The following is a 19,200-nucleotide window of genomic DNA, read 5'->3' on the forward strand; positions in this document are numbered from 1 at the left end:
CGAATGCTTTCTGACAGGGTCTAGGGGTGGGGGGGTGTGTGCGATCATCATTGCTTGTAGTCTCAGAGTCAGCTCATTAACCGTTCCTGTAATTCTGCCATTTCCTGTAGCCGGGGAGCCGAGCAATCAGTGTTTACAAATCACTATGTTTGGGCAGGGAGTGAGCAAAAGGCAATTATACAAGCAGATACTGCACCTTCAATTTGCACAGCATGTTTTGTCTTTTACTCTCTGCGACTGCAGCCTTTTTGAAAGAACACTAGAGAGTAAATTGCAATTAACGTAGAGATCTGAAGAAAGGTCATGGGGCCCGAAACGGTAACTCTGCTTTCTCTCTACTGATGATGCCAGACCTGCTGAGTTTCTCCAGCAATTTTGGTTCTTGTTTGAGAAATTAGATGTCACTATGTTAGAACGATCTGATTTTCCTCTCTCTCTCTCTCTCTCTCTCTCTCTCATCACTTTGGTCTTTCATAGCTCTTCCCTTTCCCTTCCCTCTCACTTATGTTCCTCTCTTCTCTTCATTTCTGGCCGTACCCTCAGTTTCTCCTCTTTCTCCATCTCTCTCTCCCTCCTCCTTCTCCCACACCTCTCGTTCTCCTCTTTCTCCATCTCTCTCTCCCTCCTCCTCCTCCCACACCTCTCGTTCTCCTCTTTCTCCATCCCTCCTCCTCCTTCCACACCTGTCACTCACACTCTATCCCTTTCTCCCCCACCTCTCACTCTGTGGTCTCCTACCTGGCCAATCTCCTCCCTTTCTCTCTATCCTTCTTATCTCTCCCCCTCCTTCCCTTCACTATCCCTCTCTCCACTCCCTTTTTCCATCCTCTCCATTCTCCACTCTTTCCGGTCCCCATCTCTTTCTCTCTCTCTCTCTCTCACTCACACTCCCTCTTCTCTCTGCACACAATCAGAGAATGGTTATACCATGGAAGGAGACCATTCAGCCCATTGTATTGTGCCAGTCTCTGCAAGCGTAGTGCAGCTAGTTCCTCTTTATCTCTTTTTCTCTCTCTGTACCCCCTGGTTTTGAAATAGCTGTTCTGATACTTCCTGGGATACCGTCCCACCAAATGTGGCTTTTCTTTCACTCATCGTTCAAGTGATCCAGCCTTCAAAAGACCTCTGCATCAAAGGTTAGGTGATGATTTGGTGAAATGGAGGGAATGAAGGGAGGAATAGGCGGGGAAAATAAAACGCCTAATTAATGAGGAGGTGCTACCTCCGAAAAACCCCCTGTTGATGGCAGTCGGGAAGCGAAGGCACTTCATGTCTGTCGAACCTTTTGCACCCTCAGCCCGCCTGTGGTGTCGTACAGCTGAGAGGATTTTACTTCAGAATGCAGCCACTGTGGTGGTGTGGGGATTGTGGAAGCCATTTTATGCACAGCAAGAGTCCCCCCTCACGCGCACACAGACAAAGACAGACGCGCGCACACACACTGATCATATTTCTCACTCATTGTTGGTCGAGGAGTAAATACCTGCCTAGGGACTGGGTAGAGTTTCTCTGCTCTTTTCCTGAAAGCGCGGCAATGGGGTTATTTACGTTCACCTGGGAAGGGGAACTGGGAACTCTGCTTTCTTGCCCTGTTCCCATTTAAAAAGGAACGGCCCCTTGGACAATGCAGCACACCCTCAGTCCTGCACTGGAAGGGCCCTGCTGCATCTCCAGGTTGGGACCTAAGCGCGCGCACACAAACTGTAACTCTGAGGTGACTGCGCGAGCTGTTAGGAGTAGGAATACTTGTAGCTATTAGGTAACACAGAATGGGCAATACAGACTCTTTCTGGTCCAGAGGAGGATGTACCACAGCACTCTTACAGGGTCCAAGCGTAATGGATTGAAAAATTATAATCTCGTGGAAGACAGTAGTTTCTTTTGCATTTTGTATCCACATTGGATGCTTCTCCATCACCCCAGCCCCTGTTTTTCACCCTCTCGCCAAGAACCCAAGCCATGGCCTGATGTTATTTGGAGCATTTTCGATAATTTGCCTTGTTTGAAGAGGTCTGTCTTTAATCCTACAGAAGCACAAGAGCTTTCCCCCTGTCTCAGACCAAATACCTACCTCGCAGATAATCTCGCTTGAAACAAAAAGCAGAATCTGGCCATATGTTGGTTATGGGAGCTTGCTGTGCACACTTTGGCTGCTGTGATTTCTGCACCGCTGCAGGGCCTTCGCTGGAGGTCAAGTGCTTTGGGTGGGGGGGTGGGCCATGAGATTGTTAGGCAAATACAAGCCAGCCTCCAGTGGAAGGTAGCCAGCAGTAAGCTGGTTGTTATATGTGTGGGGAGACCCGACAAGCTCTCAGACAGCAACACCTCGAAGCAGGCACCCGAGGGCCACATGGGAGGTCGCTACCAGTTGGCTGGAGTTAACCGAGCTGGTATCCCAGTGCAGAGAGCTCCGTGTGTGTGTTATCACCTTCAAACAGGGCGTATGTTTGCTGGAGGGGGAGGAGGTAGAGGTCTGACACTGGGAGCTGCTGCTGTTTGATACGAGAGAGCAAGTACAGGCAGCACATGGTTAAGGATGTGAGGAGAGGGGCTTGGCTTTTGAAGTAGGAAGTGTGAAGGTTAATTCGAAGGGATGAGGGGATGGTCGTTATGGTATCTGTGTGTGTATCTGTGTTTGTGTGTGTGCGTGTGTGTTGTCTCTGTGTGTGTGTGTGTGTATATCTGTGTGAGGGTGTGTGTCTCTGTGTGCATCTCTGACTGTGTGTCTGTGTGTATGTATCTGCTTATGTCTGTGCATGTGTCTCTGTCTGTGTGCATCTCTGACTGTGTGTGAGTCTCTGTGTGCGTGTCTCTGTGCATGTCTGCGTGTGTGTGTGTGTGCGTGTCTGTGTCTGTGTGTATCTGTCTCTATGGGTGTGTGCCCGAACTTCGTGAAGGGGGGGAGATTACTGAGAGAGGTTTGAAGCCAGATTGACTGCAAATCGCTCCAAAGAATTCAGTCTGGGAACAGATGCAGAAACGGAGAGGGAAGGTATTCCTAATTGTCAGTGGGACTGTGGCCAAGTTGTTAGCAGAACATTGGCTCAGTCTGCTGCCTTTCTGCTGAGTGCGTTGTGTGTGAATAGAAGCCCAGCTCTGTTTGAAACTCATTAACCTTGTCCCGGGAACGCCAAGCACAGGGAGCCAATGACGAGCGGCCTCCCAACGAGAGTGATCCAGCCCCACCTCCTGGCTCTCGCTGTGGTTTTTATAGTGTGAATGGGGCGCGGGGGAGCGGGTGTGTTCAGTGCGGGACACGTTCGGTACTAACACCAGCTCTCTCAGCACAGCCAGTACAGTGCGGCTCGCCTTCACAGACTGCAATGAGTACAGCAGCAACGCTTGTGCTGCTCTGCCTGATCTGGGGAGCTCTCCCCCAGGCCTGCTGCTGGTTAAACTGGTTCGGAGCCAAGAAGCCGACCACGACGGTGCCCACCATCACGACCCGACAGGTCACCTCTACCTCTGAGGGGCGCCCGCCCAGAGCCCAGCATGGAGCGGACGTCACAGGGACCACTCCGATCACCAACGAGCAGTGGGTGGGAATGCCGGAGGGAGAGGAAGTGACCACTCGGCTCAGCGATGCCCACAAGGGGTCAGGGGGGAGCAACCCTGTCACGGGGGCACTCAACGCGACGGAGGGTGCCTGGGACGGCGCGTTGAATTCCACGGTCCAAGCGGGGACGCTGCTAGCAGCGTCCACCCTGGTGGCGGGAGAAGCTTCCGGAACAGCGACCCCGGCTCCAGCCCTCACTGAGGCTGGCACACCACCGGGGCCTACCGCGACCGGCGGAGGTCAGACGGAGCGTTTGGTGACAGCTGTCGGGCCTGCAGGTCGGGCCTTGACCACGGAGGAGGCATCGTCATTGGCGTCGTCTTCCTTGGAATCCTCCTCTCCTTCGCTCAATGCCTCCCTGTCCTACACCACCTCGCCCTCCGCCCTGGCGACTCCTCACCGCCCGGACTCGGACTCAGTCAACGTTACCACAGCCGCCCCCTCCTCCAAGCCGTCCTGCGGCCCCCACTGTCCAGGTAGCGCCCTAGGGACAGCGGTGCAGCCTGCTAACCGGCGGTCGGCTAATCTGACGGGCGACGGGTCGCCGGAGGGCGGGCAGTTTGGCTCGGGCACCGCGTCCAGGTTCCGGGAAGATGGCTGGGAGGCGACGGCAGGAGACGGCTTGGCTGCTGCTGGAGGAAGCCCGTGGACAAACCATCGAGTGCATGAAGCCTCCAGCTCGTCACCGCTGAGAGCTGGGCCTTTGATTAATCAGCTATCCCATGATGCTGTAGGAGGTGGCCACAAAATGGTGACCGGGAAGGGTGGGAACCGGAGTGACGGCCAATCACCTCTCAGCGCTCCGAGCGCCAGTGATCACTCTAAGCATGATGGGATAGTACTGGATAATTCAAGCCGTGCTATTATGCTGGTGTTTAATCAGAATGTGACTAATGGTGTGCTGGGTGCCCTTGCTGCTACTGCTGCTGCTGCTGCTGCTGCCGCTGACCTCGGAGCTAAGCTAGATTTACTAACCTCCACTAAGGCTTCTGATCCAGATTTGCGGAAGGCCGTGCCAGGCTCTGGAGCCCCTTTGCCCCCCAGCTGCGCCCCTCTGCCACCCTCTCTGAGGTTCTGCCACCCACTAGGCCGTGGGGGCGTCCGGCTCCCGAACCACCTGCATCAGGCCAGCGTGGCGGAGATCCAGGAGGCGGCGCAGAGCTGGGGGGCGCTCCTGGCTTCCGGCTGCCACCCTGGCCTGGTGCCGTTCCTCTGCCGCCTGCTGGCACCGAGGTGCGGACCCCCCCGGCAGCGGGAGGCGCCTTGCCGCGGGCACTGCGAGGCCGTGCAGGACCATTGCTGGATGGAGCTGGCGGGCAGTGGCCTGCAGCTGCCCTGCCACCTCCTCCCCGATGCCGAAGAGGGGCGTGGGTGCCAATCTCTCATGGTCGGCAGAGGTAAACAAACACAAAAAAAACCCCCACCACGCCCTCCTCCCCACTTCAGCTGGTGCAGTGGGACTCTGACGTGAGACGCAAAGGTACCTTATCAGTCTTATCGTGGAACGAGCGCGTGTTGAGGTGTTTTAATGTCTCGACAGCAACCTGCATTCACGTAGCACCTTTTAGATGGCAAAATGCCCTGAGCTGCTACTGAGGCGCATTTTTTTTGGGGGCACATGGTCTGTCTACAAACCTGGTCCATGGGGTGGGTTTTAAGCCGTGTGACGGAGAGTGGAGCAAGGCGGACGGGTTGGGGTGGTGTTGCTGCTGCCTTTGGTATTCTGTGGCCGGGCAGTGCAGCAGTCAGTGGTTATAGGGGTGGTGGAGGGGGAGAGGGGGGCATGGGGCGAGAGTGGGGGATTATGATGGGAGTCCAGAACTGGAGGAGGGCAGGGGTCTTACAGGGGGTGACGGACGATGGAGAGGGACATGCAGAGAGAGGGGGAGGGGTTTGGGGAAGCCAGGGAGTGGGGGGGGGTTAGAGGTCAGAGCTTAATGATGGAACCTGGGGTTAGTGAGCGCAGGGCGATGGGTGTGCTCGCTGTAATCAGGAAATGGCACAGAAAGTACTTTCTTCAGTTTTAGCAACTTACAAATGCCTGGTTAGCAGGGTAGTACAAGCAACTCCCTGTAATCAGGGGCAGAGAGTGACCTTGCCCAAGTGAGCGAGATTTTAACTCTAGCCGCTCCCAACTGGGGCTGTTCCTGCTGCAGTAGGTGACTGGACTGCTGCTTCTCAAGCTGACAGTTATAGAGTAAATGTTCATGCTTTGAAGAGAAATTTTGGTTGGAATTACTGCAGTAGGGAACATGCAGACTACAAATGTACGCCATGTGTGGCTGACACTCCTGGTTTGTTTATAATTCCAATGGGACTTAAGAGGCTAAAGATGAGTTCTCTTCAGAATTCCACTTCAACGTAATTGGTGCTGACAGTTTTAATTTAATACCACGATTCTCACTTAGTTCATAAAACCAGCTGGCTAGATCCTGGTGGCTAATTAATGGTGACTCGCTCTCAGGACGGGGGTTGTGTGTGAGTAGAGTGTGAGAGTGAGTGTGAGTAGGGGGAGTGCGTGAGTGAGTGGGGGAGTGAGAGTGAGTGTGTGTAGGCGGTTGTGAGTGAGTAGAGGGCGTGTGAGTGTGAGTGTGGGGGATGTGTGTGTGTGAATGTGTGTAAGGGGTGTGTGTGTGTGAGGGGTGTGTGTGTGTGTGAGGGGTGTGTGTGTGTGTTGGGGGGGTGTGAGTGCATAGGGGGCGTGTGAGTGTGTAGGGGGGTGTGTGAGTGTGTGTGGGGGGGTGTGATTGAGTGAGTGTAGGTGGTGTATGAGTGCGTAGGGGGCTTGTGAGTGCGTAGGGGGCGTGTGAGTGTGTGTGGGGGATGTGTGAGTGCGTGTGTGGGGGGTGTGAGTAAGGGAAGTGTGAGTGAGTAGGAGGAGTGTGAGTGGGGGGTGTGAATGAGTAGGAGGAGTGTGAGTGGGGGGGTGTGAATGAGTAGGGGGAGTGTGAGTGGGGGGAATGTGAGAGTGGGGGAGTGTGAGTGAGTGTGAGTAGGGGGAGTGTGAGTGAGTAGGGACTATGTGAATGGGGAAATATGATGTGAGTAGTGTGAGAGTGTGTATAGGGGCAGATGAGTGTGTGTAGGGAGTGTGTGGGTGTGTGTCTGGGGGTGTCAATGTGTGTGAGTGAGTCAGTGTGCATGATGTGTGAGGGAGCTGGTACGAGAGTGATGGTCTGTTTTCCATCGTATCAAACTGAAAAAAGCATTGCTTTTCCATTCTGTGAAAATAATGTGGATGACAAGCACTGATGCTAAACTTAAACAATTCACTCCTCTTATGGAATTGTTAAAAATACCTGCAACTGCACTGGCCCGGTTCTGCCAAACTTCATTGAAAAGCTGCCCTGCTTTGAAATGCTCGTGCAGACAGCTGTTGACTGACTGACTTAAAATGGACCAGTGATACGCAGCTTTTACAAAACTGCTGAACATCGGTCTCCTGTAGAAACCCTGCTCCAAGCATAACATTCCTTTGCAAACTGGGGCTGAGAAGGTTCCAACTGTAGAAGGGGCTGAGATGGTCAGACAATCGGTGCATTGTCTGATTTGCATCAGGGTGCACTGATCGTCTTGGATAGGGAGGTGCTCAGGGGAACAGGATTGTGAAGTCAGTACCAGGGAAATCTAGGTGCAATGGGACTTTTTGAAACTAACTCTCCCATTGGCTATCTTCCCGAACTGTTATCTCCTTGTCCCTCTGACCTTGTCTCTGTCTTGTGCAGTTTGCAATCTGCTGAAAACGGCCGAAGAAGGAAAACGCCAGTCTGACTTTCTGAAAGATTTAGCAAGACTTTTATCATCAATGTTACCCTAATTGTTTTTACAATCCAGGGCCTGGTGAAGTGCGGGCTGTTTCTATGAGACAGCTTTGGTTCTCAAATTCTGAAGGGTTTGACTCATGAAGAAATGAGTGTTGACCAGGTTTGCTTGCACCCTTTGGAGTTTAGATGAACGAGATGTGACCTTATTGAAATGCACGTGTTTCCGAGGAGGTTAGAGAGGGTAGCTGCTGAGATTATATTTCCCCTTGTAGAGGGGTTCAGAACGAGTGGGGACCGTTTGAAGATAAATCATAGAATCCCCACCCATGTGGAAACAGGCCCTTCGGCCCAACAAGTCCACACCAACCCTCCAAAGAGTAACCCACCCAGACTCATTCCCCGACACTATTACTCTACGTTTAACCCTGACTAATACACCTAACCTATACAACCCTGAACACGATGGGCAATTTAGCATGACCAGTTCACCAAACTTGCACGTCTCTGGATTGGGGGAGGAAACCCACACAGACACTGGGAGAATGTGCAAAATCCACACAGATAGTTGTCCAAGGCAGGAATCGAACCCAGGTCCCTGGTACTGTGAGGTAGCAGTGCTAACCACTGAGCCACCGTGCTGCTAAGGTGTGGGTGAGGAGGAATTTCCCCTCTCTGAGGTTTGTGAGGCTGTGGAATTCTCTTCCCAGTGGAGGCTGTGACATTGAATATGTTCAGGGCTGAGTTCAATAGATTTCTAATCAATCAGGAGTCAGGAATTAGGCAATAGAATGGAGTTTAGATCATGACCAGCTCAACCCTGACTTTATTGAGACTCGAGATGCTGAACAGCTACGGTCATAGAGTCATACGACGTAGAAACAGGTCCTTTGGCCCACCATGTATATGCTGACCAACTAACTACACTAATCCCGTAGCTTAAAATGGCCGGGTATTCTAAGTGCATATCCAGATTGCACCTTAAATGTTGCGAGAGAACCAGCCTTCACCACCCACACAGGCAGCACATTTCATATTTCTACCGTCCTCTGGGTGAGGAAATACTTTCCCAGATCTCCACTCAACCACTTGCTCCTGCTACCTCCTCCTGCTCCCAATTCTCGTGCCCTTGTGTGCCTGAATTGATTTTAAGTGTGTAGTTTGTTCATTTGATGGGCTGAAGGGCCTCCCATACCATCAGACACTGTGATTTCAAAACAAGAAATGTCAAAGCAACAATGTCACCATTGCGGAATCCCCACTGTCTACATTCTAGGGGGTTACCAGAGACTCATCTGGACTCTTCATATTCCACCACTTCCAAATGCCCTCTGAGCCATACACCACTCTGCCTTGGAACAGTGTAGCTGTCCTTCACTGTTGCTGGGTCTCCCTCCCTCACAGTACTGTGGATGCACCTACACTACACGGACTGCAGTGATTCACGAAAGCACCCCACCATTACCTCCTCAGGGGCAAAACAGAATGGGCAATAAATGCTGACCCAGCCAGCAATGCCAACGTCCCTCAAGTCGCATAAAATAGGAAGAAACCCTAATGGTCAGGACATTGGTTGCCTCCCTACCACGGTGTTACAAGCTGTGTATATGTGCTGTTCAGTCAACTTAGGCTGCAAGCTAATACTCTAGAATCTGTTTGATCCTCACCCGGATCAATATTAATAATATTGATATTTAATAATTGGTAATTTACCTCAAGAGGAGATGGAGTGTAGGACAGTGAAGGTGCTGTGTCCCGTTACGGTAATCACGGAGATACCCTGAATTTGACCATCATGCCAGGTGTTCACTACACCAATAAACTCCAAACAAGGCTATTCAGCCCACTGAGCCTTTTAATCAAAGAGCTACCCACTTTCCTTCCCTTCCCCCATAACTCTGTAGATCTTTCCTTCCCCAAGGTACTTACAGCACCCTTTCGGACGTTATTGTTGAAGCAGCTTCCATTGTTCGTTTGAGCAGAGCATTCCTGATGATGGAGGTGGATGGTGTCAGATCAATTCTCAGTGACTCAGCCCGGAGTCAGTGTCCTCTGGTGACATCCTGGAGCCAATGGTGCCACTTTCTCCTCACTTCCTTTCAACAGTTCCACTCAATCTACCCTTAACCCTCTCTGGCATCAGACCAAGAGGTTGTTAGGCCTCATAGGGAAGTACGCCCCATGGGACAACTGGTCTCACAGAGCCTGGGCTGGCTCCAAGTAGAACTGTGTCCCTGTTACACCAACAATGTTCACGCGTGTGTGCGTACACGCACGCATGCATAGGGCTGTGTGTGTGTCTGTATACACACTGTAGCCCCAGTCATTCAATATTCCCCCCCCTCAGTGCCCCCATCACAACAGCCTTCAGACTCCTATGATCTTATCTTGTGACGCTAGGAGATCAACTGTGGACCTTCCACCCAGAACCTGATTCTGGCAGAGATGACTTTCCCGGGTGAATAGCTGGCTCAGCTCAGCACCTCGGGGAGCAGCCCATGGGTTGAGTCAGATGTGAAAACTTTCTGAAACAGTTGGGAAAGTGAGGGCTTGTGAGATACCAGGAGGTGTGATTGTTCCAGCCCAGTCGCACCATGCTCCCCGCTTCCCCCTCCCCCGACCATTTTACACTCAGCGATCAGAATGAGTGACTTTATTTTCTCTTGTGGCTGGATGACTATTTTGCAGAATCAGGGTAGTCAAGGGTCCGTGGGAGAAAATGGCGGCAGGGAGTGATGCTCAGTTGAAGAGCTGGAACAGACACCATGGGCCAAATGGCCTCTCCTTGCACCGTGTCAAATCTGTGATTGTGTCGCGACCTGCTGTGGTGGGAAAGTCTCCAGCTCCTTTCCATCATGCAGCCCGTTGGGAATCTGACCCACTCCTACTGCCTGTCACTGTAAGGATCTGCAGGCTGACACTCAACCTGCTTCGACCACACCTTCCTGAGCTGTCACAATCCGGAGTGGGATTGGAACCCAGGGCTTCCAGTTGAGGGTCAGGGACGCTACCCACTGGGACCAGGTGCTTTGAGAAATCACAGGGAGTTTTCAGTACTTAGGAAGTTGGTTGCAATCAAGTCTTAAAAGGGCCTTCACCGTGGATTGGAGAGGCTGCAGCGAGTCTATGGCAGGTTTTGTGGTTAGTGAATAGGAAGGGTTTGGAGGGATATGGGCTGGGTGCTGGCAGGTGGGACTAGATTGGATTGGGATATCTGGTCGGCATGGACGGGTTGGACCGAAGGGTCTGTTTCCATGCTGTACATCTGCATGACTCTATGACTCTAAGTAGCATCACTTAACACTCTTCCGTTTGTTTTCATACTGTATCTCTTAGTACTGCGCGAATAAAGTGTGATTCTCTGGAAACAGGGCCCACTCAGACCTGTACAGATGCTGGGCTATCATAAGCCTCAGTTAGTCCCACAACCAAATCCAATAGGGCCCCGTGAGCACATGGGGCAGTGACTTCCCAAACCCTGCAGAGAATCTGGGACTGGAGTGTTACAGCAGCAAGGTTAGAGTTAACTGGTAGGGTGTATTTGTATGTTGCATAACTATGCACTGACACCATTTAACTCTCCCTTTCTTCAGATAAAAGGGAACTTGTCCGTCAGCAAGTGGACACAGTAAAAGAAAAGATTGCAGTTACAACCCTATCAAAGGGTTACAGTCTGTCTGCACCCCCATAGCTGCACGCTTTACTCAATGTCTTGAACTGTTCAGTAACGGCTGTTTGAGTTGGCAAAGTTAGAGTTCTTGAAATGGGACATCTGTTGATATCCAGTTTGCCCCTCGACCGAAGCTCCTTTCCCATGGAAATTCACTTGGAGAGGTCAGAGGAGCTTTGTTCACAGGCCTGTCCCCACCTGTACAACGTGATGTGGAATTTAAAGGGAATATTGCCCCTTTCCAAGGAGCCTCATGTTCCAATGCTGTTCCAGGGCTCTCTAGAGATTGCCCTGTAACTCCAGCCAGTTGTACTCTGGCTGCTTACACTCCTCCTCTTCGTGCTTGAGAACCAGAATTAGTAACTTTTGCTTCCTTCATTGCAGAAGTCTGACACTCTGATTATTAAGTGCAAAGATGCAAAAAGAGAGCTACTTCTGCTTAATTGCACATTTGGTTTGTACACAGTGGTCCTTCTTGGGATTTGTGCCACCAATTCCTTGATTCATTTCCCCCCGGGATGTCAAGCCCAGAATTTGGTGCCCGTCCCTAACCTCCTCTTGGAAAGCTGCTGTTAAGCCGCCTTCTCGAATGGCTGCAGTCCACCGGTTCAAATCCCACCACGGCAGGTTGTGGAATTTACATTCAATTCATAAATCTGGGATTGCAAGCTTGTCTCAATAGTGACGGTGAGGCTAACAGTCTGTTTTAAGCACCCATCCAGTTCATTAACATCCTTTAGCAAAGATGTATGTACGTGGGTTTCCTCTGGGTGCTCCGGTTCCCTCCCACAGTCCAAAGGTGTGCAGGCTAGGTGGATTGGCCACGCTAAATGGTCCATCGTGTGTAGGCATGTGCAGGATGGGTGGGTTAGCCATGGGAAATGTAGGGTTACAAGGATAGGGTAGGGGTGTGGGTTTGGGTAGGATGCTGTTCGGTGGGTCGGTGTGTACTCAATGGGCCGAATGGCCTGCGTCCACACTGTAGAAATGCAATGATTCTCTGAGACGCAGTGATGGGCGGCATGGTGGCACAGTGGTTAGCACTGCTGCCTCACAGCGCCAGAGACCCGGGTTCAATTCCTGCCTCAGGCAACTGTCTGCGTGGAGTTTGCACATTCTCCCCGTGTCTGCGTGGGTTTCCTCTCACAGTCCAAAAATGTGCAGCTTAGGTGAATTGGCCATGCTGAATTGCCCGTAGTGTTAGGTGAAGGGGTAAATGTAGGGGAAAGGGTCTGGGTGGGTTGCGCTTCGGTGGGCCAGTGTGGACTCATTGGGCTGAAGGGCCTGTTTCCACACTGTAAGTAATCTAATCTAAAAAAATCTACCTGCCTTACCTGATCCGGCTTGCATGTGACTCCAGGCCCTTAGTAGTGGACTTGCCTGTGAATTGCCCTTTAAAATGGATGCTGCAGGACCCTTGGTTGTACCAAAGTGCAACAGACAAGGCCACTCAGTGGGAACCGGACTGTTCCTGACGATACCCCCCACCCCGGTTAACAGTGTGATAGAGTGTTCACCAGCTGCAGGGGCACTTGGGAACCATGTAGCCAGTAGTACACTGGAAAGCCAGGCCTGTGTGGGAGCTTGTGTTCCCCTCCCGCTGCTGACCACCCGCTTTTAAGGGACCGTGGGGTGAGCGGAATGATCGAGATTCTTCAACATCAAATTCCCCAGCAGACTGCCTCCCACTCTCCGACTACGGTGTTCTGATTAAGTCCCTGATGTGTGTGATTGATGACCATCGGGTTCCCCATCTCTTCATATTATTTCGTCCACGTGGTTTGCCAGCCTGACCTCATTGATATTACTCTCCTCTTTGTGTCAGCGGGTTGTCGGTTCAAATCCCACTCTGGGCACTAAATCTAAGCTGACCCTCCCAGTGCAGTACTGAGAGAGTGATGCCCTATCATGGGCATTGGCTTTCAGATGAAGCTTTGAATGAAGGTCTCTCCTATCCTCTTAGGTTGACTCAAGGGGTCACAAGGTACTACTTTTGATGCATATTGTCCTCAGGATTTGCCCTGTCCGGTAGGAGATTCTCTGGTCATAAGCACATTGCCAATTGTGGAATCTTGCTGTACACTAATTGATCGCTGCGTTTCCAACAGTGGCTGTCCATCGGTCGGCTGAGGTTGTGAAATGCACTGTACAAGCGCAGGGCTTTGCTTTTCCTTCATGCACTGCTAAGTCAGGTTCCCAAAAAGGGCAAACACTACACTTCTTGGGAGGTAGGGCCATGAGCGTATTGCAGAATGTTGGGAGTGGAATCCGCAGATCTGCCAGAGCTGGTTATTGCACTCTTAGGATGGGAGGAATTCCTATTTGGATCATGCGCTGGAATTGGATCAATGGGACTGCTTTGTTTTGTGCCGGGTTGCATTTCTAACAGCTGGAAGGAGCACTCCATCCCTCAGTGTTGGCAGTTCAGTGAGTCTAAATGCCGAGAGTGATTTTTCTCTTGAGAGTATGCATTGTTCTCTAGTTGTCTTTTACTCAGTTTGAGCACATTGCTCCTTTATTTCAGCCCTTAAAGAGTGGCCGTTTATCCTGGAACTGTACCCTGTATGTAGGAGCAAAAAGCCCCTCAGTGCCTTAGATACTCTACAGTGTGGAAACAGGCCCTTCGGCCCAACAAGTCCACACCGACCCTCCAAAGAGTAACCAACTCAGACCCATTTCCCCCACCTTATATTTACCCCTCAATAATGCACCTAGCACTCTGGGCAATTTACCATGGCCAATTCACCCGACCTGCACATCTTTGGACCAAACCGGAGGAAACCGCAGACACGGGGAGAATGTGCAAACTCCACACCGACAGTCGCCAGAGGCAGGGATCGAACCTGGGACCCTGGTGCTGTGAGGCAGCAGTGCTAACACCACTGAGTCACCATGCTGCCCGAATCTTCCCTATCAAATCCCACCCCCCCCGCCCCACATCTCATATGTCTCAATGGGATCGCCTCTCAAACTCCAAAGAGTATTAGCCCGACTCACTCAACCTGTCGCTGTCGGCCCAATCCTTTTATCCCCGTAATTTAGTGAACCTTTGCTGTATGTCCATAACAAGTCTATCCCTACCTTAGAAATGGAGATCAAAGCTTCAAACAGCTCTCCAGGTGTAGTCTCACAAAGGGCCTGTACGTAAAAGGGGAAGCTTAAAATGGGTGACTCATCTTTCAAAGTGTTGATTTGTTTAATGACACGAGACTGTCAATTGTACACAAACCTGGATCCTTCTCGCACGTTTGAAAGGCACCAAAATTAGAGGGAAATCCAAGCAGTTCATTTGCATTTCTGTTCAACTCAATGTCCTACACACATATTTTTGGAGAGGTGTATTTAATATAACTCAGGCAGTGTTTGCTGACAACTATCACTGCGGGTAACTATGCAAGCTCCACAAGTTTGGAAATGGCCATGATAAAACTTGGTACTCATGCAGAGCTTCGCATAGAAGGATAGTTGCATCTTATAATAGTCATCGAGTTGTCTCAAACTTTACAGTACTGGTGGGTCCCACCTGGTTTCTGGCCTGCACCTCAAGATAGATGTATTGGCCTTTTGGGGGGGGGGGGGGTGCGGTGCAGATTTGCTGATGACTGACCATTTACAGGGCCATGGGGAAGGTCGCCATGAAACGCAGCCTTGTTTCTGCTGTGTGCAGCCGATGAAGGGGTGTTCCAGTTGGGGCACCTGAGGTGATTTCCTCTGCAGGCAGACCTCAAAGTTAGGACCAGAATGTTCAAAGGTTGTTCAGGAAACGCTCGCTCACACCAAGAAAAACGGAAATCCTGAACTCACCCTCAACCCCACCAGAAGGAAAGCTGTTGAGGCTGGGATTCGATTGGAAATGCCAAAACTTCCATCTGAGTAAGGAAGCGGGAGACTGTGGTAGGTACAGAGTTAAAAGGCAGAGCAGCTAACTGCGTCGAGAACACTATCGAGAGGTCAGATGGCCTATTCCTTCTCTGGTGTTACATCCACAGGGCTATTGAGCAGAGGTGAGGGGAAGAAATGGTGGAGGGCAGGTCGTTTAGCTGCCAACACTGTACTGGGTGGTGAGCAATGCCATTCCCTTAACCTGGGTAACGCTCAGTTTTACACTGTTACAGACAGCTTGCCCTCGGCTTGTTCTGATTGTGATTATCTGTAACGTAACCAGGGCTGGGGGATGGCTATGGATTTTCAGAGAATTACATCTTCATTTCCCTGATCTCCACCAACCCCCCCACCCCCACCCCCACCCCATGCCATTTTGTGAGAGTGCACTGATTTGAACTTGTACCAATGGTCCATTCACCCGGTGGTACTCATCCTCACCATCTATTGCCACAAACGTCCTCACTTTAGCGTAAACCTGGGATTCAGATTCAAAGGTAATGGCATTATTTCAGGTCTTCTTCACGATCTCATCCGTCGATGAATTCACCTTTTTGCCTTATGCCTGCTGAAAGAAACTAGTCAAATCATTAGATTCATAGCTGAATGCAGACCAACTTTTGTGATGTTTAGCAGCACTCGAGCCTGTCTGGATAGTGTGGCACCTCAAGTGAGAGCAGTGAGGATTTGAGACTGCACTGAATGCCTGGAGAATCTCATCCAGCCAGTGAGGGGTTAATGGCATGCAGATTGCTTTTGGAGAATGTCTTGAATTGAACCTCATGACTTTGAGACTGGGCCTCCTGAGTGACTGAGTGGAACCCCTGGACCATAGCACAGCCGCTCAGTTGTTGCTAATGAAGGGATTATTGTCAACGAGTTTAGTCCCCTGGACTTGTTCAGTATTCATTAACATGATCATGCACCGATTCCTTTCTTCAGACTCCTTCGCCAAAAAATTGGGTCTTGAATTTACAATGTAACAATCGCTGAAGTACTGGAGAGATTTGTCTCTCTCAGTATATCAGTCCCTCCAACTTTAGAAACCCCGTGTTTAAAATCAAAACACCTCTGACACCGAGAGTGCAACTTGTTTCATTTTTATGCTTTACTTCTCACTCCTGCTGCTCTTGCTTAATGCAATACCTTCCCGGCAGCTGTAACACTGTGCCCTGCAGTCTGTTCTGTTACCCTGATGCACTTGTGTAGTACAATCTGCCTGTAAAACGCGTAAGACAACACCTTTCACTGTACCTGGGTAGCCGTGACAGTAATAAGTCAAATCAGATCAAATGTCTTGCACCCGAAGGTGGTGGAGGAGTGGGGAGTGAGGGTTAAGGTGTCCTGGTGAAATTATACGCAGCATGAGTACATACCACAAAAAGCTGCATTTTCTACATGATTACAGGAATATTGAAATGTAATGGCATTAAATCAGCTGCAGTGTGTACATGCATTTCCCTGAATGATTTTGTGTGTGTGTTAAGCGAGAATTCTATATCTGAGGGATATAGTTGTGTGTTTACATGTACTAATGGACCTTCCCTCTCTCTTTTTCAATATCACACCCAGAAAGGGTATTGGTGACCATGGATCTCCGTGCTGCCCCATGGTTATGACAGGGGCGAAATTGCAGTGGTTTGCCATTTCTGCCTGTCTCTCCTGCTCTTACTGCCTACCACTGGCATGTAATTGTAGGATTTACATGTCGATGCAAAGAACAAAGAAACAAAGAAAATTTACAGCCCAGGAACAGGCCCTTCGGCCCTCCAAGCCTGAGCCGATCCAAATGTGCTGACTAAATCTGTTGGTCAATTCCTAAGCATCTGTATCCCTCTGATTCCCACCTACTCATGCATCTGTCCAGACGCATCTTAAATGAATCTACCGTGCCTGCCTCTACCACCTCTGCTGGCAACGCGTTCCAGACGCTCACCACCCTCTGTGTGAAGTACTTGCTGCGTGTATCCCCCTTAAACTTTCCACCTCTCACCTTGAAAGCGTGACCTCTCGTTACAGAATCCTTCACCCTGGGAAAAAGCTAGTCTCTATCCACCCTGTCTATACCCTTCATGATTTTGTAAACCTCAATCAGGTCCCCCCTCAATCTCCTTTTTTCTAATGAAAATAAACCTAACCTACTCAACCTCTCTTCATAGCTAGCACCTTCCATACCAGGCAACATCCTCGTAAACCTTCTCTGCACCTTCCCCAAAGCGTCCACATCCGTTTGGTAATGTGGCGATCACATTACCTAACCCCGCCCCCACACCCAGCTCCAGCCCCACACCAGGTCCTAGCTCCCAGCCCTGCCGTATTTTCACCATCCCTCCAGACCTACCCCTCTCTGAGGATGAAAGATCACTCCTCAGCAAAGGCCTCACCTTCATCCCCCTACGCTCTCGGATTAATGAGTTCAACACATGGCATGACATTGACTAATTCTTCCGCCGCCTTCGCCTCCGCGCCTACTTCTTTAACCAAGACTCCCGCCCACCCTCTGACGACCCCTTCTCACGCCTCCAACACACCCCATCCACCTGGACACCCCGTGCTGGCCTCCTACCTGCCCTCGACCTCTTCATAGCCAACTGCCGCCGCGATATTAACCGCCACCTGAACTCCCCCACCCCTCTCACCCACTCCAACCTCTCACCTTCGGAACGCGCAGCCCTCCACTCCCTCCGTTGCAACCCAAACCTCACTATCAAACCAGCAGACAAGGGAGGCGCGGTAGTAGTTTGGCGCACCGACCTTTACACCGCTGAGGCCAAACGCCAGCTCGCGGATACCTCCTCCTACGGCCCCCTTGACCATGACCTCACCCCCCCACCACCAAACCATCATCTCCCAGACCATCCATAACCTCATCACCTCAGGGGACCTCCCATCCACCGCCTCCAACCTCATAGTCCCACAACCCCGCACCTCCCGCTTCTACCTCCTGCCCAAAATCCACAAACCTGACTGCCCCGGCCGACCCATTGTCTCAGCCTGCTCCTGCCCAACCGAACTCATCTCCGCATACCTCGACACGGTCCTGTCCCCCTTAGTCTAAGAACTCCCCACCTACGTTCGGGACACCACCCATGCCCTCCACCTGCTTCATGATTTTCGCTTCCCCGGTCCCCATCGCCTTATTTTCACCATGGACATCCAGTCCCTGTACACCTCCATCGCCCATCACAAAGGTCTCAAAGCCCTCCGCTTCTTCCTTTCCCGCGTACCGACCAGTACCCTTCCACTGACACCCTCCTTTGACTGACTGAACTGGTCCTCACCCTGAACAACTTCTCTTTCCAATCCTCCCACTTCCTCCAAACGAAAGGAGTAGCCATGGGCACCCGCATGGGCCCCAGCTATGCCTGCCTCTTCGTAGGATATGTGGAACAGTCCATCTTCCGCAGCTACACTGGCCCCACCCCCCACCTTTTCCTCCGCTACATCGATGACTGTATCAGCGCCGCCTCGTGCTCCCACGAGGAGGTTGAACAGTTCATCCACTTCACCAACACCTTCCACCCCGACCTCAAATTCACCTGGACTGTCTCAGATTCCTCCCTCCCCTTCCTCGACCTTTCTATTTCTATCTCAGACGACCGAATCAACACGTACATCTACTACAAACCGACCGACCCCCACAGCTACCTAGACTACACCTCCTCCCACCCTGCCCCCTGTAAAAACGCCATCCCATTCTCCCAATTCCTTCGACTCCGCCGCATCTGCTCCCAGGAGGACCAGTTCCAATACCATACAACCCAGATGGCCTCCTTCTTCAAGGACCGCAATTTCCCCCCCGACGTGGTTGACGATGCCCTCCACCGCATCTCTTCCACTTCCCGCTCCTCCGCCCTTGAGCCCCGCCCCTCCAACCGCCACCAGGACAGAACCCCACTGGTCCTCACCTACCACCCCACCAATCTCCATGTACAGCGCATCATCCGCCGTCATTTCCGCCACCTCCAAACGGACCCCACCACCAAGGATATATTTCCCTCCCCTCCCCTATCTGCATTCCGTAAAGACCACTCCCTCCCTGACTCCCTCGTCAGATCCACACCCCCCACCAACCCAACTTCCACTCCCGGCACCTTCCCCTGCAACCGCAAGAGGTGCGAAACTTGCGCCCACACCTCCCCCCTCACCTCCCTCCAAGGCCCCAAAGGAAACTTCCATATCCGCCACAGATTCACCTGCACCTCCACACACATCATCTATTTTATCCTCTGCACCCGATGTGGCCTCCTCTATATTGGGGAGACAGGCCGGCTACTTGCGGAGCGTTTCAGAGAACACCTCTGGGACACCCGGACCAACCAACCCAACCA

The 19,200-nt window shown here is 51.5% G+C and overlaps 2 protein-coding genes across 3 annotated transcripts in view; both read left to right on the top strand.

The window, feature by feature from the left end:
- Positions 1-19,200, top strand: part of col18a1a (collagen type XVIII alpha 1 chain a) — a 323,813-nt gene that overhangs the window by 155,132 nt on the left and 149,481 nt on the right. The window contains exon 1 of one of the 2 annotated variants that reach the window (XM_043693211.2): positions 3,088-4,032. The exons of the other annotated variant lie outside the window; for it this stretch is intronic. Within the exon in view, the coding sequence (XP_043549146.2) occupies positions 3,324-4,032 (709 nt within the window). The 5' untranslated portion in view covers positions 3,088-3,323. Of the gene's footprint in view, positions 1-3,087; positions 4,033-19,200 lie in introns of those variants that run through there. 2 annotated transcript variants of the gene reach the window in all.
- LOC148149576 (uncharacterized) lies at positions 4,038-5,027 on the top strand (the record flags this gene model as incomplete). Its single annotated transcript, XM_087988637.1, has 1 exon — positions 4,038-5,027. A coding segment is annotated over one exon (990 nt), but the record flags the coding sequence as incomplete, so codon positions are not given.

Source organism: Chiloscyllium plagiosum, unplaced genomic scaffold (genome assembly GCF_037043375.1).
Source record: "Chiloscyllium plagiosum isolate Xiang-an unplaced genomic scaffold, Cpla_swu_hap1 HiC_scaffold_7, whole genome shotgun sequence".
NCBI lineage: Eukaryota > Metazoa > Chordata > Chondrichthyes > Orectolobiformes > Hemiscylliidae > Chiloscyllium > Chiloscyllium plagiosum.